Source organism: Suncus etruscus, chromosome 7 (assembly GCF_024139225.1).
Source record: "Suncus etruscus isolate mSunEtr1 chromosome 7, mSunEtr1.pri.cur, whole genome shotgun sequence".
NCBI lineage: Eukaryota > Metazoa > Chordata > Mammalia > Eulipotyphla > Soricidae > Suncus > Suncus etruscus.
This window is the reverse complement of record NC_064854.1, coordinates 128,932,727-128,959,529: the sequence shown is the minus strand read 5'-3', so window position 1 is coordinate 128,959,529 and position 26,803 is coordinate 128,932,727. Positions and strand designations below refer to the sequence as shown.

Sequence of the window (26,803 nt, the reverse complement as noted above, 5' to 3'; positions counted from 1 at the left end):
AACCCTTTTTTTTGTTTGTAGTTCCAGATATTTTTACTAGTGGTTTCTTAAAGGTTTGGAGCCAAAGGAGCACTGTAAAAACAATGTTAGTGTGGCAATTATTGTTTGCATGGGCCCACCAAAGTATGGGGGTCATGGAAAGGAAAAACTTTGGCCTAAGTACAAGGAGACCCTACCCCTGAAGTTTCCTGGCATAAGACCATTTCTAGAATCCAGGCAAACTAGTTTGTCCAATCCTGGTCATTGTCTGTAGTACCCATACAGTTATATTTTTCACAGTCTCTGTTGTTGATTGCACGTTTCTGTATTGAAGGTCCTGGAATCTGTATATCCTACATTGAAGTCAGGATGGTGCAGAGCGGCATCTAATTTCTTTTTTTGTTTGTTTGGTTTTGGTTTTTGGGCCACACCCAGTGATGCTCAGGGGTTACTCCTGGCTACGCGCTCAGAAGTCGCTCCTGGCTCGGGGGACCACATGGGACACCGGGGGACCGAACCACGGTCTGTCCAAGGCTAGCGCAGGCAAGGCAAGGCACCTTACCTCTAGCGCCACCGCCCGGCCCCCTAATTTCAACTCACAATTAACGGGCAATGCAGAAAGCCCTGTCCAGTATGCAAGTCATTGTTGTTGTTTTAGTCTTCTCAGTGTTAATGGAAGACTCTTTTGAGTAAATCGATGTCAGAGCAGCAGTAGGGTCTTCCCTGGTAGAGGATTGCTTTCAGGTGATGTCATAGACAACTTTGGATGTTTCATAGATGGCTTCCCTGGTTCAGGGGAGACTGGAAAATGCCCAAACCTCTGAGGCCTGTGCCAGGTCATCATGTCAATGTTCAGGGTTTGTAAGGTTCCATTGCACCACAAGATTTGTGTGTTCCTATCTCTATTAGATAAGAACTTATTTGTATGTATAGTATTTTCCATTTTAATGTGCCCATGCAAACAAGGAATAATGCCACCTGGTGTTATCAGCGCCTAAGGGGGCCACAAGAACAATTCCAACAATCCTCATGACCTGGTTCAAACATAAGCTTTAAACTGAGGGACTCTTTCACCAAACTTCCTTATTGAACAGTTCACAGCGAGATTGGTGCCCATGGGGATGCTAGAACAAGTCCAACAATCCAATTGACTTGGTTCTTATATAAATGTTAAATGGAGGGACACTTCTACAAACTTCCTTATTTAACAAATAACAAAGGGAAAGAAAGATAGAGAGGGACTCTTTCACCAAAATACCTTATTGAACAGTTCACAAAGAGGAGAAAAGATAAAAAGTGGGGAAAATAAACGATCTAACTTAAGACAGTGGACTCAATTGTCACCATTTATGGGAACTAATCAGAAACCTAGTATGGTAGCAACCACTGTTACACAATCAAAGAAGGAAGAGGCCAAGAGGCTGCTGAGAGTAAACAAGTAGGTAAAGAGTACTGGCCTCTTCCCAGCCTGAGAGTCCATCCTCTCATTTTTATTTTGAAAATATATGGTACTCCCACCTGAACTGGTCTCTTCCCAAACTGAGAGTCAATCCTCCTATTTTTATTTTAAATATATATGGTACGCCCCCACGCGGTTTTTGAAATGGAGACCAATGAGAAGAAAAAAATAATACCAGTGAATGTCACAACGTAATGTCCCGGCATACACCAGTGCTGCATCGGCCTGCCATCGCAGATCAGGAATATTCTAAGATGATCACTTTAACCACTTCTCTCCAGCATAGCTCTGCTCGCTTCTTCTAGCCAGAGCAATTGGGGAATAAAATAAATTAAAAAAAACATTCAAATCATTAGAGAAAGAAATAAATCTATCAATATTTGTATCATTTGATATGATCTGACATATAGATATCTCTAAAGAGTCCATAAAAGTCAGTCAGGAGAAAAAGTATAGAGGTTCAAGCACTGGCCTGTAGCTGACCATGGTTTAAATTACATGGCAATGTGTATGGTTCACTGAGGACTACTAAGGAGTAGTCCTGAGCACACATCCAGGAGAAGTCCCTGAAATCACTAGGTTTGGACCCAACTCCCAACACCCCCCCAAAATATCATAAAAATCATTTTTTGTAATAATGGTCACCAATAATGGTAGAGATATAAATAGTGTAAATATATCCTTGGAAGGTGTTACATGGTAGTTCTCAAAATAAAAATACAGTATTGCAACAATTATATTAGTAGGTCTAGTCTCTAAAAGCAGGATCTTGAAAGGAGTGGGGTACACTATGTAACCTTAGTAACACACTTACAACAGCAATATCCTCTAAACATCTGCTGACAGATGAATGAATAAATGAAATGTTATATACTTACAGTGAGATATTATTCAGTTTTACAGAAGAAAATTTTGATAGATGATTTTCATAGATGATAACTTTGAGGATATTATTCTAAGTAAAACAATGATGGTTAGAAGACAAATGCTGGGGCTGGAGTGATGGCACAGTGGTAAGGTGTTTGCCTTGCGCATGCTGACGTAGGATGGACCTTGGTTTGATCCCTCAGCATCCCATGTGGTCCCCTAAGCCAGGAGCGATTTCTGAGCACATAGCCAGGGGTTACTTCTGAGCATCACTGGGTGTGGCTCCAAATATAAAAAAATTAAAAAAATAAAAAAGAAAACAAATTCTATCTAATTCCATTAGAGAAATCAAAATCATGTAGACTGAAAATTGAATAGAGTTTGCCAAAGACAGAGCTAGAGAATATATATTCTAATTTAATGGATTTTGTTTCTGTCTTATAAGGTGAATGTTTTGAGAGTGGATGGTACTTCTCATTTCTTCTTTGTATAATTCCAGAGCTAAAGATACTTGGCCATCATTTGATTCAGTCTCTTCCTTTTAAGTAAAAATCACTTTTTAGTGTCCCATTCTTCCTTCCTAATAAATTTATTTTTTGTATCAGCAACCAATTGCACATTGTGGTCATAAATGTAATAGTGTGTTTGGCAAAAACACTTCTCTTAATAGATGGCCATCGTGCTGTAGTGACAAGCAAGGAGATGCTTTTAAAAGTGTGTGGGAAATGAAAAATAAAAGAAACAGCTGGAGTGGGAGGAAAAGTCAGAGGTTTCCTAAAGGAGGTGATAAATACATTGATATCTAAAAGATCAAAGTAAAAAATAATGTGAGATTTTGGTGTGATAAGAGTATTCCAAACTGGGCAAATTGTAGGGACACTAAAGAGAACCTGTGCTGGAGAATAACGGGTAGCCTGTGAGTTTGGTATGGTTGGGGCCTCCTTTGGGAGACGGTTTGAGATTCAGATGGCCTATTAGGAATGGCTTCATGTACAATATTGGGAGTTTTTCTTCTTTCTGGAAAGCAATGGGGAGTCACTGAGTTTTTAGAATTCTGAGGTTCCCTCTTTTCTCATAAAATCCCTGCTTTTGCTAAACTGCTTCTGTATGACCTCCTTGTTAGCTGTGGGAATTTGGCCTTCAGATAAGAGCTGAAGAGAAAGGAAAACACAAGACCCAGAACATGGCACCCATTCCTGTGCACTTAGGATAGGTCTTAAAGGATCAGCTTTGTAATGTCTGAATTATGTATCTTGTGGCATCTGAATGGTGTATTCCTTTTATCTGCTTCCTGGGGCTGTACGTTCAGCTTTGAAGCATGGATATGATGACTATTTAACCCGAGTGGGAAAGTGACTCAGGGTCCTTGACTTTCAGAAGCCTGTTCCCAGGTGGAAGTCTTGGACCTTTAGCTAGCTAAGCATATAAAACCCCACTCTGTGACTTGCCTTGCTGGGTGGTCTCTTTGTCTTATCACTAGGCTGTTAGCACGAACCTAACAAGTTATAGATAGGTTCCTCTGGTTAGAACTTGGAAATCAGCAGGACAGAAAACCAAGGTGAAGTTAAGAAAACTGGTTGTTCCATCAAGAACTGCTTTTGCCCTATGGACACTAAGGAAACTGTTGACTTTGGTGACGGGAAATGTGCACTGGTGAAGGTTGTTGTACATTGGATGATTAACTCAATCGTGAACAACTTTACCTGTATAAAAATTGTAGTATGAATAACCTTGTAATCACCTTGCTTAAATAAAATGTTTTAAAAAAATGTTTTCTCTTAGTATTGATCATATAGCTCTGAGATTTGTCGTCTTGAAGCCATTAAAATTTGGGCTTTGGTGATCTCCAGTCATGAACTGTTCTCCTGGCCCTCACCTCTTCTGCACTGTTATCTGTAGGGGATACAGCTATGACTTCATTGAAATTGGTTTCTTCTGAGCCAGTTCTGACAGAGAAGCAGCTCAAATGTTGCAGGCCCATATCTTGCCATATCAGGTCCCAGTGATTAATGAGTGCATATGTCCCTATCTATATAGTGGTTCTTTCTTCCATGTTTAGGCTACTTACTATTCTACATCTTGAGTTTCTTCACAAAAAATCATTCTTAGTAATTTTTTGGTGCAATCTTTTAAAGTGGAGCCAGAATTTCTTCCACTAATAATTTTGTACATCTATTGAATTGGTACATTCCTAACTCTATACATATCTATACCTCCAAAGCTCTTGCCCGCAGTGTTATGGACACCTCTGGTGAGGTCTTTATATGAGGAAAATGTTATATTACGTGCACATGCCTATATCTCAACAGCCCAAATTCTTCCAGTTATTAGTTTCTGCCTACACACAGTGATAGGATCTCAGGCCTGCAACTTCCTTTTATGTACAGTCCAAGGTGAGGTAATAGTGGAAGGAACCCTATCATAGACTCACAGTCAACCCCTTAGAACCTCTATTTTCCTCTCTTCCCCTAGAATAACCAAAGTCCTCACTGCTACCACCTGTCCTTCTGTTTGCGGTACTGTATCCCAGCTGAGGGTGGCAGTCGGGGATAAAAAAGATACCAAATTAATCAATTTGGAATCACCAATGTTTTGCACTCTTATGCTTACACAAATGTATGCTTATATGGATAATTTCAAGATAACATAGACTCAATAGCTAAGATTCAGTCTTCTCAGCTGCTGGCTTTCATTCATATTATTACCCAAATATTTGCTTAAACTATAGTGTGACTGCATGAATACTTGTTTGGAATGGAGGATGCCTATTTTGACTGCAGATGATTATACTTTTGCAGTTCCACTGTTTTCCATGGAGGATCAATAAACTCTCAGTTGTAGCTAGACAGGAGCTCATGGCATTTGGATAAATGATTTAGTTTCAGTTATTTAACTTTTTTGGAGACTACATTAATATCTAGGATGTCTGAGAAGACAAAGTAGAATGAGGGAATGTAGAATGAAATAAAAAAAGTACAAATTCATAGCCCACATAATTGTAACTATTGGAAAAATTAGACAAGTTCCACATTCTGGAGGTCAAGGGCTAGCTGGCTCATTTTCTGCATATAGGGCTATTTTGAGGCTGTTACTGCTGTCAACTCTGCTTACCCTGTTTTAGTCTTCTACTTCCTCTTCTTCCTCTTCCTCCTTCTTTACCTCCTCCTCATTGTTGCAGAATTACCGTCCCTATTTGCATTGCAGAGTCCAGCTAAATGCATCAACAAAATTTTGAGTTACACATTATGAACCATGCATTTGGAATGATTTTCGGGGAATGCCTGGGTACAGAACACAAATGTTTTGAATGGACTTATCTCAGAGTTGTACTGCTTTTATTCCTTGTCATTTAAAAACCCTTAATATGAATAAATTGTTTGTACAGTGGAGCTTTTAAAAAATCTTTAGATAAGAAATATGTGGTTGGAGAGCAGAACATAAAAACATGAATGATAATGTACGCCATGCCTGGGAGAAGGTTCCTGCTGCTGCACCAGACCAGGCGTTATAATGGGCTGTTTGGTGTGTTTATTTCAGGCTGCAGATAGTGGATAAAAGTGTCTGGTTGGTTGCCAACACATGACTTCGTTGCCAAATGGAGTGTTTAGTACTTGTTCCATTTGATTTATATCACAAGTTCTTCCCATTAACAGTCTACTGGTGATAACCTACTTGGCTTTGCATGTGGTTATTTTGAAGCAACTACTTGACAACAGTTGACATATCGCGAAGTTTAATACTGAATTAAAAGAGTTGAGTTAATAATTACACAGACTCTGCTAGATACTGATAGAGTTCTTGGTGGAAAGTGGGATCTCAAGGCATGTGTTGCTCACTGAATAAATAAGTCCTGCATATATAATCTCCGGTTCATATTTTTTTTATCAGTTTCTCTTTATAAAAAGATTTGCATTAAATTTTCTTTTGATTTTAGATTGAAAACTTGCAAGAACAGCTTAGGGACAAAGATAAGCAACTGACCAATCTGAAGGACAGAGTGAAGAGTTTGCAGACAGATTCCAGTAATACGGACACTGCACTGGCAACTCTTGAGGAGGCTTTGTCAGAGAAGGTAAGCTTGCAGTAGAAGCTAGCATTTAAATATGTTTAAATGTGTTTACATTTCTCCACGCAGCTTCCATAACCCAGTTTTAACTGGATTAGAACTCCAAAGTCACACTCCAAAGCTAACCCTCCTGAGTATATGTAGCACCCTGAAGACGTCAGAGTGTCTTCTGAAAGACAAATCTCCTCACATCACCTCTATTTATGCTGAAAGACCAACACTAACTTATTATTTTAGGAGAATGAAAGCACAAATAACATGGCTTATCAGGTCTATTCTTTCATCTGATAGGATTTTTCTTTGAGTATCTACTCTGCTTGCCTTCATTGATTCTCTCCATCTCACCTTCCTTCTTCACTTTCTCTCCTTATTTATCTTTTTTTTTAACTATTTTCCTCTTTTCGCTCTTTTCCTTTTCCCTCACATTCCATTTCTCCCCTTCTTATTCAGTACCTTGCCATCCCTTCTCTTTCACTTCTCTTCCCCTCACTCCTTTTTTTCTTTTCTTCCCTCTCTTATACTTGACCTCTGCTGTCATCCAGCCTACTATGTCCCTTACTCTCAATCTATTTCCTCTCTGGGGCCAGAAATATAGTACAGTGGTAGGGCATTTGCCTTGCACACCGCTGACCCAGGATGGACCCTACTTCCATCCCCTGTGTCCCATATGGTCCCCTCAAGCCAGGAGCGATTTTTGATCCTAGAGTCAGGAGTAACCCCTGAGTGTCACCCGGTGTGGCCCCAAAACAAAAACAAGAATAAATCTATTTCTTTTCTGGAGAGTTTGTCTTCCTTAGAATTTTGGAGGGTTACTTCTGGCTCTAGGATCAGGAATTGCCCTGGGATGTAGGTTCTATCTCTACATTGCCAGGGGGATAGAACCAGCTGGCTACTTGAAAATCAAGCATCCTGCCTATCATACTGAGAATATTTATAGCACAGCTGAAAAGAATACGGATTTCCAGTAATATATATGTATATATTTCCATGGTTCAAATCCTAGATCTAACACTTTACATATTACCTCAGACAAATTACTTAACCTTTTACTGCTTTACTTTCTCCATTTTGTAAAACGGGAGAATTATGGCTCCTACCTCAGAAGGTTATATTTGGAGTAAACATATTATGCTGTAGAGAATATTTATAACAGTATGGCAGTGAGTTATATCTTTTGCTGTTATTTCTTAATAATATCCTCAGGGAAATCTCCTAATAAGCTCTATTATGCTCTCATGAACATTACAAATCATGAACTATTCAGATTTCTTTAATATTCCTATTTGCCATAGATCTCTTTATGTCATTAATAGTTCTTTTCTGCTAGATGCCAAGTACAAGTCAGTCATTTATATTTCTATGTTAGCTTGACTCCCCTCAGAGCATTGTAGAGTTCATGGGGCTGAGGGCGCTCCTTGCATGTTGAATGAAACCCAACCATGTGACAGGCACTGCTCTCTAGGTGTTGGGGTGGCAGGAAAGAGGAGAATGGGTAAGAACCCTAAATTTAGATAAATAAAATCATGATTAAATAAATAAAAATGGGATTTTTAAGGGTATTGTTTCCTAAAAAAATGGCAAAGAAAGCAAGAAGAGGTGTCAGAGTACCTTTTGGAGGATCCTAAGGAGGTCCTCAAATAGAAGGTGGCATTCAGGAAAAATTAACAGAAAAAATGGAGGAGTCTTGCCACCCTGTAGAGGGAGAATGAACCAGGGACATGGGAACTGGGGGGGGGGGGGTCAGGAGTACAATGTGAGTAGCGGAATAGATTTTGTATGGACTTATGAAAAAAGAGAAAATAATAAGGAAATTATTCAGAAGTTTATTTCTGATTAATATTGGGAAGGTATACTTTGAAAAAATGAATTATTGTTTGGTTGAGACAATTGTGCATTCTGAACTTTACCCACTCCTAATGTCTAGTTCTTTCCATTCTATATAAATTAGTCTGCAAGTACTCCAAACACCTGGTTGATCTCCTCCTGTGTAGAGTGTTTGCAGTGCATTCTCAGGGGTAAGGAATTTGAATTTGGGAGTGAGTTCCTTGGGTCCTTCTCCAGTAGTCTTTGAGTTATTTAGTAAGTAGGGGACTCCAGAGGCAGGGTCAAGAAAGTTCCATCAGGATTCTGTAAAAGGAAACTTTTGTTTTGGTTGTGGGTATGATATGCTAGTGCAGTCTGAAGCACATTATTGTCACAATGATTTTAAAACTCAGCTTGAAACAAGCAAACAAAAAGATACCTTAACTTTTAAAATGTTGGTATAGGCTCCATTCTGGTTTTGTTTTTCCATCTTTTTTTTTTTTTTTTGGTTTTTGGGCCACACCCATTTGACGCTCAGGAGTTACTCCTGGCTATGCGCTCAGAAATCGCCCCTGGCTTGGGGGGACCATATGGGATGCCGGGGGATCGAACCGCAGTCCGTCCTATGCTAGCGCTTGCAAGGCAGACACCTTACCTCTAGCGCCACCTTCCCGGCCCCCCATTTTTTTTTTTGATTTAAAATTTTCTAACACAGTATAGGACTCTTCACAAGTGCAAGGCAAGATGTGAAATTTTTTCAGTTTCTTTAAAAAATGCTTAATTCGGGGCTGGCGAGGTGGCGCTAGAGGTAAGGTGTCTGCCTTGCAAGCGCTAGCCAAGGAAGGACGGCGGTTCGATCCCCCGGCGTCCCATATGGTCCACCCAAGCCAGGGGCAATTTCTGAGCGCTTAGCCAGGAGTAACCCCTGAGCATCACACGGGTGTGACCCAAAATACCAAAAAAAATGCTTAATTCATTTATACTCTATTTCTTTATATATATATATATATATATAAATATATTTAATATAGTTAAAAAGTTGTTCATGATTGATTATCAGTCATACAATGTACAGCACCCTTCACCAGTACACATTTCCTGGTACCAATGCCTTCAGTTTCCCTCTCTTCCTTCCTTCTTCTCTGCCTGCCTCTGTTGTACACATATTTTTTCTTTCCTCTCTTTATCTTTCTCTCTCACTCTCTCTGTCTCTCTCTTTTCTCCCTTTAGACAATGTGGTTTGCAATATTTCTACTTAAAGGGAATCAAGCATATAATTTTTATCTACTTTCAGCACCCAGCTCTTGTCCAGAGCCATCATTTCCAATTATCATTGTCATTGTCCCTCCTCTGCCCTAACTGCACTCCCCAACTATTTGTGGCAAGCTCCCTACTATAGATTGATCCTCCTGGCCCTCATGTTTATTGGCTTTGGAGATTAATACCATACGATCATGTTTTATATTGAGATAGTATTCTTTTATTTTTTCAACTGCTTATATTTTATTTACAATTTATTTTTATTGCTTTATGAAAACATTTTTATTTAAAACATTGTTATTTACAAAGTTATTCATAGTCTTAAGCATACAATATTTCAGCACCAATCCCACCACCATTGTTAACCTCCCCACACCAATGTATTTCTTTTGGAGATATGCTCTAGTGGTACAGCCTACCAGCCTTTAGTGACTATAATCTATAAACTTGGGAACAGGGCCAGCAAGCGTTAATTCTGTTAATTCTCTGGGTAATCTCAGCAAGTTTCTTTCCCAGCATCTCATATTTCCCTTTTGTAGGATGAGGAAATTGGAATAAATGCTCTTTAGTTTCCTAAACTCAGATAAGTCAAAAGAGAAGGTTTTGTTGACTGTTACTTTGGTAACACTTCATGTGCCTGCTGAAAATCTAGATGATGAGGTTAGGGAGATATTTTAGTACTTAGGGCCGCAAGCAACACCTACATGGAGACCCAACATCAATCCCCAGCCCTGCACAACCCCTTAAGCATTCTCAAGTGTGACCCTGGTGATCGCTACCACCCCAGGACCCAAGCATTGAACTATCTACCTAGTTGGTCAATATTCTTGGGAGAAGCCCTTATGAACACCTCTGAAAAGCATAAATAAATGAATTAATTATAAGGAAAACTAAATGTTCTAAATGATCATACTCTAGCTATACTACTTAAGTCAACTAGAATAGTTTGTGAGTCTGTACTTTGCATGATCCTCAAGTCTCTGAGATGGAAATACTGTAGGTAAACTTTGTTCTACATTGATGTCTAAAAATTTAAAAATGACCCATAGGCCAGAGAGACAGTATAAGTGTAAGGCACTTACTTATCTTGCATACTGCCAATTTTGATTTAACCCTCAGAACTGCATATTGTCCCCCCAGTTCTGCTAAGAGTGAGGAGTAAGCCCTGAGCACCACCAGGTGTGGCTTAGTGATGCACCATAAAATATTAGATATTTTAGAAAGAGCTTTAATATATGACTGGTTTTCATGTTCTTATTAAAAGTAAGATTATAGCTTCAGGATTATATTATAAATAGAATAATTTTTGTGAAAATATGTTATTTTTAATTTTCAAAATATTATCAGAAAAGTTTTCTGTAGTAGATTAAAAAAGACAGGGAACACATGAATCGGGCTGAATTTGCAAGATGCTAGAGAGCATACAGTAAATTATTTTTTAATAATCGTATCTTCTGGGGGGAGTTTTTTTAAACACAATTTATTGAGTCCCATTTCCTAGGGATTCTGATTTAATTGTTCTACTGTGAGGTCCAAGAACCTGTTGTTTTAAGGATTTCTACCCAGTGGGGGCCTGAGTTCAGCAGGTAGGGCATTTGCCTTGCACGCAACCTTTCTGGGTTCAATTCTCGGCATCCCTTAAGGTCTCCGAAGCACTGCCAGCAATAACCCCTGAGCAGTGCCAGATGTGGCCCCCAAAAAAATCAAAACAAGAATTGATAGCCAGTGATTCTGACATAAAAGGACCACACTATGGAAAACATTAAATCCATGCTATTCCATTTGATAGATAGGAAGTTAACACTCAATGAAGTGAAATGACTTGTCTGAAGATGAAATGTCCCCTTTTCCATTAGCCAGTCATAGCCCATACTCATACGAACTCTTAACAGGGCATTCCAGAAAGCCACTTTTGCTTTACCTTTGTCCTTGTTTTGGGAATTTTTTTAATTTTTGCATCATCTGGAGTATTTAAAACTCACCCCAACTGAAGGAGATGGCAGTAAATGAAAATTCAACCCTTTGATCATCGTGCCATTCACAACATCTAAATTGCCTTTAATGGCATTTTCTTCACACATTTGTATTTTCTACATTTAACTGAACAGATGCTTTGGAACTAGAAAGTGTAAATAAACAAGAAAAGTTTCATTGAAAACCATGGACACCTAGAACACTGAATTATTTGCTGTCTTCGGACCAATAAATAGACTCTATTAGGCATTATTCACCATTCTACTTATGGCATCCCAGAAAGCGTGTTAATTCTTTTTAGTTCTAGGAACTTATATAAACATTTAAGTATTCGGTGTAAAGAATTATGCCACTTAGTGAGTTAAATATGACTTGCTTCTACGATTGACACACAGAAGCCTAGGAGATAGAACCCACAGTATTTTTAAAACTGGTCCAGCCAAGCCTGGGTGTAGCAACATAGCAGATAAGCAGTTGAGAAAGGCAGATAGCAGAGCTGAAGGCTACTGCGATTCAATTCCCTCTAGGTGATAAAGCACAAATAGATTAGTCCTGTGCAGAGCCATTTCAGCGTACAAGGAACACTTGCCAATGCAAATAAGACGAAAACAGGAACACATTGTTGAAATTTCTGCATGTTAGTTGTTAATCAAGTAGATCATGGCATATTAGGGCTTTTTAACACATGTTTTTGACATCTGGTCCTGTGTGGCTGACAGTTAAATTAGTTCTGTGATTGACGGAGAACTATTTTGTAGCATTGAATCATCAATAACACTTAAAAGCATAATAGTGATTGCTGATATTTTTTGTCATCGATGCCCAGACAATAATCTAAGTGCTTAGAGTAAACCAACCTACTTCCAAATTATTCTGACACCTTCTCGGTGTTAACACACGAATACTTAATTTGATTTCCTTTTCTTTGAAGTCAAGGTGATCACCACATTAAGTTTTTATTCTTTTCTTCATCTTTTTATAATTGCCTGTTACATTCCAGACTGTTTGCCCAGCCCTGGGTTAAGAGAAACATAAGATCCAAGTTCTGCTTCTGGGAAATTATCTGGGAGAAGGAGTCAAGTTGAAGTACATGCTACATACTGTGGCCAGAGTAATTCCTTGGGAAATTTCCAAGTAGTGAGGTGACATGATCAGTTGAGAGTTTCAAAACATCACTCTCGCAGACATGTAGCAGAGTAATGGATGTAGAAGGACCTTGGACTGTGTCATTTGGCATCTTTTGGAGTAGATCTAGACAAAAGACAGTGAGGACTTCATTGTTGAAATTATTAAAAGCCTGAGGTCCTTACCATGTTCTGAAACCATTTACTTATTTTGTAGGTGATATAACCATTCATTTACTGATATAACTGTAGCTACATTCAAGAAGAAACAAATATATGAAGGCAATTGGTGTGCTTATTTGTTCTATTTCCAGTTTCCACCCTAGTATTATAATGATGTTCTTTATTTTAATGTGTTTTTAAATAACTGCAAAGCAATAATGGCACTTTTTCCCCCTTGAAAGCTTTGGATGTATAAACTGTTGTAACTGGAGTAGAACAATTCTTCCCTAGGGGAATTTAAATCACAAACTAAGTGTTTAACTTCCCTTTGCATCAAGTTCTATTTTCCATTTGTCCAATGTCTCAGGCATTGTCTTGAGCTATTTATTTGTTAGGGTTTACAGGGTTTTAGAAAGATCTTTTAGTGTAGTTGCTGCAATTTTTTTAATTGCTCATCCAAAGAAAGGTGAAAGGAGAGTTCATATTCTTTAACAGATCTTGCATAATTTGAAACAAAATTCGGAAATCCAATGCAAACCATCCAAGTGAAACTTTTCTTTTCTTTTTTTTGATTTTATTTTGATACTAAAAAGTTTCAATAGTTATAGTAAAATATATGTCTGAATGGTATTATCACTTTAGATGGATATCATAAGGGAACCAGCCCTCAAATTTCTTGATTAGCTATAAACAGTTATTTATGGCACTGGGTTGATGGGAATGGGTAGATCAAAGAGCAGCTGAGACCAACATGCACCTTCTGTCGATTGGATGGTCTGACAACCTATCTGAGCCTGGATTGTCTGTTTTCTGTTTATTACCAGTATCTCCGGTTCAGATCTCTCTACTGTGAAAAAGGTTATGGTCACATGATAGCACTTAGCTAATCATAAATTCAGGATAGAAAAGGTGCTGTTCAACTTAGCTCTAACCCAGCCAATATTTTGGAGTTTCTGTTGATTACCACGATGCCACAGACAGAATATGGAAGTAAACAAACATTTCTTGGCAGTCTGGAAAAGCACTTCTATAATCTTGATTCTGTTTTGTATTCTCATTGTATTATTTTAAGCTATGGAGAACCTAGCTCATGTGACACTTTGATCCTTGATCCTCTTTCGAATTATGAAGAGTCTTGAGAAACCAAGGAGAATTTTTGATGGAAATTGAAGAAGAGAGTTCAGTCAAGTTCTTCTTCTTCTTCTTCTTCTTCTTCTTCTTCTTCTTCTTCTTCTTCTTCTTCTTCTTCTTCTTCTTCTTCTTCTTCTTCTTCTTCTTCTTCTTCTTCTTCTTCTTCTTCTTCTTCTTCTTCGTCGTCGTCGTCGTCGTCTTCTTCTTCTTCTTCTTCTTCTTCCTCTTCTTTCTTCTTTCTTCTTCTTCTTCTTCTTCTTCTTCTTCTTCTTCTTCTTCTTCTTCTTCTTCTCTTCCTCTTCTTCTTCTCCTTCTTCTCCTCCTTCTCCTACTCCTCCTTCTTCTTCTTTCTTCTTCTTCTTCTTTCTTCTTCTCCTTCCTCTTCATCCTCCTCCTTTGTTTAAATAAGATTTTTCTTCTTCTTCCTTCTTCTTCTTCTTCTTCCTTCTTCCTTCTTCTTCCTTCTTCTTTCTTCTTCTTATTCTTCTTCTTCTTCTTCTTCTTCTTCTTCTTCTTCTTCTTCTTCTTCTTCTTCTTCTTCTTCTTCTTCTTCTTCTTCTTCTTCTTCTTCCTCTTCCTCCTCCTCCTTTGTCTAAATAAGATTTTCATAATTGTAGAGTCATATGGTACAGCTCTTGGAAATCTTTCTCTAATGTGAATCAAGAACAATTTCAGAGCTGGAGTGTTAAGTTAAGTCATTTGAAAATTGATGATGATAACTTCATTAATAAGATGAAAAGTGGGTAAAGGGTAAGAGATGATCATAACTAACACTTTTTGCAGCACAGAGATCTGAACCAGAGCTACTGGTAACAAGCAGAAAACAAGAAAATCTAGGCTCACATAAATTGGCAGACCATCCCATCAACAGTCAGGTTTTTGGGGCTAGGAGCAGAATTGTCTTTTTCTGAGGCAAATGAAAATGGATATGTGGGGGTGGAATTGATCATTTTTAATTAGAGTTCTGGTAAGAAAGAAAAAAAAGAGCTCAACAATGCCCGTTTACAATAATCTTTCGAGCATTAAAACTACAGTACACATTGAATCAATGTGATTACCTTGAATCAATGTGTAAGAACTTGGTATAGATTAGCTGTGTACATTATTAAACTTCAGAGGTTGTTCTGATTCATGAGAAACACTCTGCATTGGATGACAGTCATTTAAATTATTTATTTTATAGTTAATCCAAAACAAATAGTTAATTTAATTCTGATTTTTTTCTTGGTACTCAAGATAGCTCTCTTTAGTTTTTAAATTTTAAAACTATCATTTTCCAATGTATACATAAAATCAGTTTTAATGTTTTACCTGATGGACATAGTTTTCACCAGTCAATAATGTTCCACTTATTCTTCTGTTTTTTGTTTTCAAGAAAAATATTTGTAAAAATGAATCGATAGATCCTCATAATGCTTTGTTCATTGAAAACACAAGCCATTGTATCTAAATTGTGCCATTCTTTGTTTTGCATTAGTAATTATATTACAATGTCATTGAAGAAAGACATTTGCCTTGCACATGGCCAATCCTGGGTTTCATCTCCAGGAACTCAGGTAATCCCTTCAGTTCTGCCACGAGTGATCCCTGAGTATAGCCAGGTGTAACCCAAAACAAAACGAAACAAAACAAGCTCCTTATAACTTGTGTTTGATCTCAGATCACATGAAGCAAATGATAAGAAATGAAAAGTATTAAAAATTATTCTTAAATTTAAAGAGGTTGAAAAATAAGACTTTCATTTGTGACAGTTTTCAGCCTTTCTTCGTTATCCTAAGTTTGAATACCTTGTGTTTCAGTTCCGGTAGCATCCCTTGCATTTGGCTTCTCCAATTTCTTTTAGTAGAGTGCTAAAGCATATATGTTAATAGTTTCTTGCAGTTTCTTCTTCCTCTTTTTTTTTTTTTTGATACGTATAGGAGAGAATAATAGAACGTTTGAAAGAACAGCGGGAGAGAGATGACCGAGAAAGACTAGAAGAGATAGAATCCTTTCGAAAAGAGAACAAAGACCTGAAAGAAAAGGTTAATGCTTTACAAGCTGAACTGAATGAGAAAGAGGTGAGCAAGGAAAAACAAAAAAGCCACATTGATAAACTTAATCATGTATATTTTTTAGACATTATAAACTCGAGACTTACTTTGTGGGAATATGTAAAGGCTTGAGGAATCTTAACTGATTTCATACAAGAATATACACAGTAGCTCTCTTCAATAACTTGACTTATATGCACTAACTACATATAATTACAGCTTCTTGAAACTTTCCTGATGCATTTGTGTAGAGTATTTTAAAATTTTTCTTCAATATCTCATCATCTTATTTTCCTTGGATGATATCAATAGCAGTATTTAATAATTACTAATTTAATTTTAAATAATTTTGGGGGGTTTGGATTACACCCAGCAATGCTCAGGGGTCACTTCTGGCTCCAGGCTCAGAAACCACTCCTGGCAGGCTTGGGGGACCACATGGGATACCGGGATTTGAACCACCATCCTTCTGCATGAAAGGCAAATGCCTTACCTCCATGCTATCTCTCCAGCCCCAATTTTAAATAATTTAAATAATAATTATCAACCCTAATTTAAAGTAATTGATAATTCAATAATACTACTAGCATATTCTACTGTGGACCAATTACATGCTAATAGCAGTGTTGGATATTTTATATACATTTGTGTGTCTCAAAGGGTCTTGATATACCCAAAAGGAGGGTTTAAGGAGATGAGGTTCCATGACGACATAAAGGCACAGGCTAATTGTGGCTTTTGCTTCTGGAATATTCTTTTCATGTTATGCTTAATAACTTGTTAAAATCCAACAACCATTCGTGATGAAAACCCTCAGCATAGGGGTGGAAGGAACCTTCCTCAGGATAGATACAGCCGTTGATAAGAAGCTCACAGCTATCATTATTCCTTTTTTTTTTTTTTTTTGGTTTTTTGGGCCACACCCATTTGATGCTTAAGGGTTACTACTGGCTAAGCGCTCAGAAATTACCCCTGGCTTGGGGGACCATATGGGATGCTGGGTGATAGAACCATGGCCCTTCCTTGGCTAGCGCTTGCAAGGCAGACACCTTACCTCTAGCGCCACCTCGCTGGCCCCAGCTATCATTATTCTTAATGGCTAAAAACTGAAAGCATTTCCACTAAGGTCAGGAACTAGGCAAGGCTGTCCACTGTCTCTACTCTTCTTCAACATAGTATTAGAAGCCCTCATAATCAAAGAAGAGAATAAAATTAAAAAAAAATTCAAATAGGAAAAGAGAAAGAACTGGGAACATTTTAATGCAATAGTGAACATGAATTTAGAAACGAAGTTCACCTTCATTATGAACGTAAAATAACCTATTTTAAAAGAAATTCTGTGATAGATATAATACTTAAGTTTTCATTATCCTGCTGTACGGCTAAGTTCATGCTGAAAGATTTATTATTGTTTTAGTTGGTGTGTAGCACAAGACATCAACGTTTTAACTTCATTTGTGGCATTCTTTACAGATCACAAGAACTACGTATGGGTTTGCATCTTTAAATGAACATAAACATTTCTAACTGAAGAGATCTCAGTGACATAGTAGGGAGTAAGCTTTACATGAAAATAATTTTGTAAACAATGCCTGCATTGTGTGATTTTACAGACAGGCATTTCAGCAAGCATTAATTTCTCCTGTATGTTATGTTCTTGAGGCAGATTTATCAGTTAAGTTTTCTTCTGGAAAGCAGAACAGTATGAATAAATAGGTTACATTAAGAAGTTATTATAAGGAGATGGAAGTTGTAGGGGCTGTCTAGGAAGTAGACTAAGCTATCAGAAAAGTAGGCTTGAATCTTACAGGTAGAAGTTCCGTCAGTCCACAGGAAAACTTTCCTCTTCTCATGAAAACCTACTTCTACTCTTAAAGGCTTTCCAAAGGCCCTTTCAGATAACAGAGACTAATATTTTTACCTAAAGTAAATTAATTGTAAATATTATTCTATATGCAAAATGACATTATAGCAAATCAAAACTGTGGACCAAAGGCAGTGCCAAAGTCAACACATAAACCTGTCATTGACTAATTATAATTTTATAGAGAAGATGTCATACAATTGCTTATTATTTAGTTGGAGGGATAATAGTTTCATTATACCAAAGACAAGGGGTTATAAGTCTCCTTTACTATTATTTCTATGAAAACTATAAGATAAAAAACATTGGTTTTGGGATTAGAAACCTGTATATTTTACTAATAGCACAAGATGTTGGAGAAGAAACTCAGTTCATAGGAGCTTTATTTTCTGACTTTTACAGTGAGATAAAATAACTTGGCCCTTAGAGGACTGTTCCAAACACATTTCTGGAAATCACTGGTAGTGTTATTTTGGTGTCTATAAAGCAATCAGGTAACAACAATACTTACACTTTATGCAGAGTGGTGCTAGAAATTAGTATAAAGAAATGTCTTTATACTTGGGATAAAACATTTTTGTTACATAATTAGATGCGACAATCACTTTACATTTTTAATGGCCATTGTTCTTAGATATAAAAGAATATTCTCTTAGAGCTGTAGTGATAGCACAGCGGAGGGCATTTACCATGCATGCTGCTGATTTGGGTTTGATTCTTGGTATCCCATATGGTACCCGAAGCCTGCCAGGAGTTCTGAGTGCAGAGTCAGGAGTGTGACCCCTGAGTGCCACCAGGCTGGCCCCAAAACCAAAATAAAAAAAAAGAAAGAAAGTTACACTCTATACTTTGCATATATTAGTATATATGCCAGTGTTTTTCTTCATTTTTTAGAATCAGACCCTATGGGGAAACTCTTGTTTTCTGGATATGATTGATGAATGGAACAATTTAGGTAACCTCATAATTGAGATAGAAAATGCATCCTATCTGCTGATGCTGGGTTTACAAAGAGACTGGAACATATCATTTACTCCAATGCTTTAAATGACTTTATCTTTCATTCCACTAAAGATGTTTGGGAAAACGCTCATTTTTTCCTGTTCAACAAATGGAATTTGATAAAAACTAATACTGTGTTTCTGTAATTTCTTGATTTATCCCTGGGGGGAATATTAAAGTTGGTATTTTCTTTTATATTTGTCTTAGAGTCTGCAGAACCTGACAGCAGTAAATATAATTGGAAGGTTCAGAGTGTCTGTTTTACCATGACATGGAAAGACCACCTTGGGACTTCCATCATTAGCATGACCTAGACATGTGAAACATGCATTTACTGACCACACTGTTTGCTTCAACTGCAATTAGATCCTATTCAGTCCTGTCAACTGGCCAACTGAAATCTCCTAGCCAACACGGGCTATTGTTACCTTACTAAGACTGTATTTACATTTTCTTTCTAATGGGCACTTTATCGTTATATAGAGAATCAACGTATTCAAATGAAAGACATCACTAGTATGAATTTCAGCGCTTTCCTGACCAGTGTTCTTTTGCTTTCAGTCTAGTTTAATTGACCTCAAAGAACATGCATCTTCATTAGCCTCTGCAGGGCTGAAAAGGGACTCCAAATTAAAATCTCTTGAAATAGCCATTGAGCAAAAGAAAGAAGAATGCAGCAAATTGGAGGCACAGTTAAAAAAGGTAAGTGAAGCCTCAGAAAAATATATTATTCTGTCACAAATTTACAACATTGGGAAAGAAGAGACATTTTTTTTCATAGGAGATACACTCTTCTTTTATCCTTTCTGCTGATAAACAAATTAAACTTGAGCCCTGAGAAGCCTGCATCAAATCTGTCCGTGAACCTAAAAAATTAGACACTTACCTTTTGTTTTCTGTCTGAGAACATCTTGAAACAAACAGATGAAAATAATAAAAGTGAAAAATATTATAGAGCCCAGCCGTTTACTTTCTGAGCAAATCTCAACTATCAAAATAGATAAATGAAATTGTTTGCAACAGACCAAAAAATTCAGGGATCCCATTATATGTTGATAAGTTTTACTGCTTTCTGAAGTAGGTCAATTTTTGTTTGGGGACTGTATAATATAGTTTTCCTGCAACACTGGTTCTAGACATTTGTTAAAATAGTCAACTCCATAGAATATCTATGGGATGACTATACTTAACCAAAAATGGATTTGAGTTCTAGGGAAAGAAAACAGCATCAATATTGCAGCATTAACATGTTTTTTTTCTGAACTGGACATTTTTGTGAAGTACATTTCCAGTCATGCATCATTCTTCGACTCTTTCCCTGTGTTGTTTGGTATGTCTGCACTCATCATTCACATAAAACTCATGACATTATGAGTTTAAGCATTTTGTTTCCCTTTGACAACTTATAAATTTACTCAAAAGAGAGGATAAGAATCTGAAATAATCAAATAGGGCTTTTGACATTGGGTAATTCATTACACACTGAAATAGAGTTTTATTTGCTAAAGTTATGAAAACATGATATGGATGTGAGAACATCACATATCTGTGGAGAAATTATTCTGGATATTTTAAAAGTTCCTATATGTGATTTTATCCTATGAAATATAAAACTAAAATGTTATTATATGTTTTCACTTCATTACAGAATTTTAGGACATTGTTTTAGGAAACAGTATACTAATGAAGCCTGCATATTCATAGAGAAAAAGATAAATAGTATGAATCAAATCTCTTTTAAAAAATTGCAAGAGAATCAACATAATGAAAAAATCTATTTCTAAGTTATAACAATATCTCATGTTTTTTTCAAATAGTATCTAGTTAAGTAAAAAAGCTTGAACAGTGAACTGGAAAATTTAAATTGTATATTTGAGAGTGAATGATTATGACTTATATACATACATACATATATATACATTGGATGTATCATCTTGAAAAATAGCACATTTTTGTAATCTATAGTAAGCATATTAATAAATTTATAAAATATTTTTATTTAATGAACAGTTGCATGATATAAAGTAGGTTTTAAGATTTAAAAAAATCTTCTAGAAAAAGCTGAATTTAGAAAAAGAATTTCATTGACTCTTAATGGCCATTAATGTCTTTAGATGTATAGACCTACCTCAGTTGCAGCACTCTAAGACATAAGCCCTCAGATATATTTGGGCATAAAAATTGCTCTTCCTTAGCTCTGAGGTGTCACTATGAATATGCAACCACAGATATTTTGTTGTCTGCAGCTATGTACTTGACAACTTCCCTTTTAGTGTAGTTATTCATAGAATTTTAAATCCTTCAGTAATTCAAAGGAAGAGGTTCATGAAATGGATGCGTATATATTAATCATCATTTATGCAATTTGGTATAGTTTCAGTAAAGCTAGGGTTCGCTGAAGAAATTCTTGAAAGCATTTTAGTAGACTCAAGTAGATACCCTATACTGAATATTGCAAGTCAAGTTCTGTAAACATCTAAGCATAATTTTTGACATTTTTATATTCTGCTATATCACCAGGATTAACATAACAAATGTAGTTGTCTTCATGTAAAGGATCTATTTAATTTATGAAAAAATAATTTTTCTATGTATAAAATCACACTGTTTATATTATCTTCTAAATGCATAGTAGAGTGCGATTAAGTAAGGTAATTATAATTTAAACATTTTTATGACTAACCTACAAATGCTATTTTGTTACTTTTGGCTCTCCAGCATAAACTAAATTTAAATGTTTAAAATACTTTTTCTAGTAGTCTTTAATTTTTGTTAATAAATAGCTTCATAAAAACCTCAAGTACCCATCACCTTAAAAAGAATTGAGATCTACACGAAATATTTGAAAATGTAAGCCAACAGTATGTGAATATTCATATAAACACATCATTTACTCATGGAAAAATAAGCAGCTATAAAAACTTAAGGAGTGTCTGGACCTCCTTTTGAATAAAAGGCTATGTGACTTGTGAATAAAATATAAAGGGTTACTAAGTGAAAGCTGAAAACATAATAGTTTTATTATGTCATAAACAAACCATGAATTCTCAATGGAATTTTGCTCAAGATTTGTGAGTACCTAGGTATTTTTGTCAAAAATTTACGCATCATAGTTATATTTAAATGAACAGAAACTTTGCCTATCTGTAACAATGGAATTCAAGTGGAGTTATTATTTTTTTTTAACATGGACCTTAGCTTGTAATTGTCAAGATAAATTTTAACATGAAAGTTCATGGAGAACATCCATGCACATAATTGCTATCTACCCTTTATTCCATTTACATTTATTTAATATTTCCAAAAGCTGTGATGTAAGTGATTTATCTTTCCACACTCCATCTCATCTCTTATGACCTTATGGAAACAAACATTCCATCATAAAATCTTTACTTATATGGATAACACTGACAACACAGTACAACCAAATAACACCAATCTATAATTTTTCAGTATGCTTTTAAAAAGGAGTATTCACTAATCCAAATAATCCCATTTTGAGAAGAACCAGAATAGTGATGTGTGAATCATTTGTCTTTCAAAAGATCATTTGCTATTCAATATGCAGAAGTACATTTTGCTAGAAATCAGGAATAACAAAACTTTAAAATGGATTTTATTCTATTTAATAATTTTAATTAATAACTTCAAAAAGATTATTTTTCAACTGGATAAATTACTTTTAAATATTTTACTTTATTAAAACATTTACTTTCAATTAAGACATTTTAAGGGCACTTGTTTTAGCTTCAAGTAACTTAAAAAATTTTGCAAAGTCCCTGTATACATGTTGACAAAAAGTCCCATATTAATGAAGCAGTTGTTTAAAAAATATTACTCAAGAGTATATTTAAAATCACATTTAGTGCATTGAAATCCACAAACATTTCAGTTTTCTACATAAAATAGACAGGAGAATAGCAAAATTCTGACATATATGAAGTCTAATAGAGTAGTTTCTGAATATTATATTTTTATTCATTATGAATAGTAGACACTGGTAAAGTGCAATAAAAATGATATATTTTGGTTCTATTTATCCTTCTGCTGACTTTCATTTTTATCTTCTTTCATTTATTACTATTAGTCCTATAATGCCTTTCATTCCTGATATTTTGCTATGGCTATATTTTTCTCAAGTTAGACTGAATAAAAAATCAAATGCATGTTAATATAAAATAACTATACATTTAATGATAAGATTTAATTAATCTTTTAGTGTTACCATCTCTAAAGTTCTGGTAATAAATGGCAGACTTGGCCAAAAGTCCTTCTGATTCATTGCGAGAAGCCCGCACTTCATGTATCATCAAAAGCGGACAGTTTTCTTTATTTCATGGATTATTTAACTTGAGAAAGGCAAAGTAACACAAACCTTAAATTTCTTATTCCAGATATTCTTTTTTAGGAGCCAAAGTCAACATTTCTATTCCTTAGAGTCTCTTACTTTCACTGTGGAATGTTTAGAAACAATTTTTTTTTTAAAAAAATAAGATCAGTTTAGTTCGTCTGTGCAAATGCACTGGATCCGTTGGCTAATGCTGTTTTTCTGGATTTTTCCTTCTTTCCTTGTCTGTGCTTCAATGCCTCCCCAACTTTGCAATGTAGCAAGCTGAGCAGTTGTTCAATCAGATGTACAATCCAGTAAGTCATTTCTGAAAGTTCCCGCTGTAACATATGAAAGCATGAGGATGTCTGATAACATGTCACCATGTGCCATGCTGGGAAGGTTTCAAACTATTTCTGAGTTTCTTCCAATATCTATTCTATCAAAAGAAATGACCAAGAGGGAGACCACTGCCATTTCTTTTTAATGTGCAGTTTAAAAATTGATAACTTAAGGAATTATTCTTAGCTCTGATATTTCCTCCTTAACTTTATGCAGAAAAGCAGAGGTTACCTAAAATACAGGTGTATGACATTCTCTCTTAGACTCTTCACCACTTATGTCAGGAAGAAGATTTGTAAAATAGCAAACAATTCGATCCATGTTACATGCAAGAGATAGAAGTTAAAATATCTTTAGATTTAAAAAAGAGGAATAGACTCCTTAAGACTGGTAAATTATTAATATGATTGTGAACTTTGTCAGAATTAAATGAATGTCATTGGGCTCAAGACAGACTAAAATGTAGTGTCCTTATAATAAATAATAATATTTTTGATTATATCTTAACAGTACCAGATCAAGTAACTCATAAAAATATACATATGAAGCTGGCCCAAATGCCACCACTAATTTTTTGTATCCTGATAACAGGTGTGCATTTTATATGAAGCAGTTTCTTTCTGTAACTTGTTAAGGAAGAATATGTCTGTTGTTGCTAGTTAATCTGAGTGACTCACTGAGAGAAATATTTTATAATGATAACCAGAATTTTTCTTTTGGCAAAATACATCCTAATTATCTTTTTCTATAAAATCCCATCATGAAGAAAGGGAATAGCATCCATAAAGAAAAATATGTAGTTAGCAATTTTGTTGTTGTTGTTCCAGGATACATAAAACATGATACAAAAGTCATTTCATATGTCTAATTAGGTTCTGACTCCACCTCCATTCTTTAAAATAAATTTTACTATTTCAATCAGATTTCCCCAAGCCCTATTGGATTGTCTTTATTGACCTAATTTTCCAAATAAGATTTTAGCAATGCTGTAAAATGTTCTAAATTTCCTTTCACTTAACATTTAGATGAAAGTTTTCACATGTAAGCTAAATCAGTGGGGAGGTGACGAAAAATAAATAAAACAAGAATAGACCCTGGAGAAAATGAGTGTTTACTTTAGATAATTTTACAAAGGTGTAAGGCAATCCTATTGAATTACTTAATCATTAAGGACAGGGAAAAAACTGTCACATTTTGGCTATGCCTTGGGCTTGTTTCTACAGCAAAAAAAAAAATTTATTATCAATACCACAGTTGAAGTTTAGCATCCTTGGGTGGGGTCAAAGAGAGAGCTGTTCACTTTTAGACAAAGTCCAGAAATAACACTAATAAGACAGTCACTGAACTTAGCTTTCATTTCACCCCAGTGATGGGTCTTTAGGATGAAAACACCAACTCTTTAGTGCTGTAGACGACTAATTCAAGAGCTGTTAACAGATATTTTTCTTTGAGTTAATTAAACTAATTCATTGTTGTCTTGAGATCCTGGGAATATAGCCAAATCTTCATTATTTCAATTCTTCTGTCTGCAGATAGTCTCAGGGTCCAATTCATATTTGAACTGAAGTAGATGCATCATGATGGATTTTATGTCCTCGATAGTCTTCTAAAATGACCGTTTTGTTCTCCTTATAAAAATATGAGCACAGTGGAGATTATGCAGATGTCCAGAAAAGCATAGAAGGAAATAAAATAGCCTTACGTATCTGCACCAGAGCATCACTAAAAACACTTGAGTTGTTTCTCACCCATTTTTTGTTACTATTGTTTTACCCCCTTCTTTCTGCCTATATTTCTCCCCCCCTTCTTCTTCTCTCCTTTTGTTCTAAGGGGGATCACCCTTATCCTTCCCTTTCATTCATTCATTCTTTATTTTTTCTTGTGACTTTATTGTCACCAAGTAATGGATGGTGTTTGTTCAGTTCCAGATTCTAATTTTTCATGGGGGAGGTCACACCCAGCAGCACTCATGAATTACTCCTGGTTTTGTACTCAGAAATTACACCTGTTAGGCACAGGGGACTACATGAAATGTTGGGTACTGAACCTGGGTTGGCCTCATTGCAAGGCCCTAGACAGATCCTTTTTTGATGACACAATCAAGAATTTCCTCATACAGTTAAATATTTTCCAAATCACTATTTGAATGTCCACTATTTCCTCCTATGTACTGTTCCCCTAAAGTTGGTTATTTCTCTGTTTTTCTTTCTTTGTTTTTCAGTAAGTCTGAAGAATTTCTTTCCATGTTAATTTTTTCACTTTTATTTATTTATTTCTTTTTAGAGTAGACTCGGGTTAATGAGTATAGAAGAACTCTAGTATTTACTCCTGTCTGATTTTTATTACAGAGAAGGCATAAATTTTTACTTTTTCCTAATGCCATACAAAAGTGATCAGTTTGTCCTTCTACAACCAACACCAAGAGCCATCCTTTGCAAAATTTGGACAAATGCAGACATGGAAAATTTTTTCTTCTTAACTTTTCTTTCTTTCCATTACTAGGATGGTTGAATATTTTTTAACACATTTAATTGAGTTAATTTTATTTTTCCTCTGAGTTATTTCTGAGATATTTTTTATTTTTAAATTGTTATTTTTTTAAATTGTTATTTTGTTTATTTCTTTGAACTTTTTTATGTCTTATCCAGAATCTTTGATTTGTATCAAACTAAAATTTTGATGTCTATTGAATTCTTTTTTTAGTTCTTCATCTATTTCTCTAGGGATTTCTTTATGTCTGTATGTGTAGAAGTTAGTTTCTAATTGAGACTAGGCATTACATTTAAATTTTAAATATTTCTTTTTATATCAATTTGGCCACTTATCTTTAGTTTATTTTGATTTATATTGGCTAATAAGATTTAACCTAATATTTTTCTAAGTGGTGGACTATTTATTCTGGCAATATTTATCAAATAATAAATCTTGATATCATTTTATTATAGTCACTAAGTCCTCTTATAGACAATGCTTTAGTTTTTGAGCTTCTATTTCATTATACCCAGTTTCTGTTGCTTATTTGGTCAGTTTTTGGTTACTGAGTTTTAATTAATTATAACATCTAGAGAAATTAATACCTCTTTAATTATTTCTACTTTTCATTTTGTTCTGGTTTCTTTCAATGTTCTCAGTCTTTAATTTTTTGTAATTCCAAGTAAACTTCTGAATAAATGTGCCAGTATAAAGCACAATTATTAATTATTCCAATCTGAATTACAAGCAACCTATAGGATAGTTTAGAGTGGTTAATTTATTTATAATATTGTTTGTTATCATTCATGAATTGTCACAACTTTTATTTAATGTGCTAATCTTTACAGTAAAGGTTTTTTTGTGTTTGTTTTTGGGCCACACCCAGTAGCATACAGGGGTTACTCCTGACTCTGCATTTAGAAATCACTTCTGGCAGA

General features: G+C 35.5%; 1 protein-coding gene across 3 annotated transcripts in view; it reads left to right on the top strand.

Annotated features, from left to right (window-relative positions):
- Positions 1 to 26,803, top strand: part of ERC2 (ELKS/RAB6-interacting/CAST family member 2) — a 1,176,444-nt gene that overhangs the window by 560,162 nt on the left and 589,479 nt on the right. For all 3 annotated transcript variants that reach the window (XR_007497514.1, XR_007497513.1, XM_049776157.1), the window contains exons 8-11: positions 6,240 to 6,377; positions 15,745 to 15,885; positions 19,286 to 19,426; positions 23,333 to 23,368. Coding sequence is in view for 1 of the 3 variants with exons in the window: in XM_049776157.1 (XP_049632114.1) it covers positions 6,240 to 6,377; positions 15,745 to 15,885; positions 19,286 to 19,426; positions 23,333 to 23,368 (456 nt within the window). In the remaining 2 variants the exon portion in view is untranslated. The remainder of the gene's footprint in view (positions 1 to 6,239; positions 6,378 to 15,744; positions 15,886 to 19,285; positions 19,427 to 23,332; positions 23,369 to 26,803) is intronic.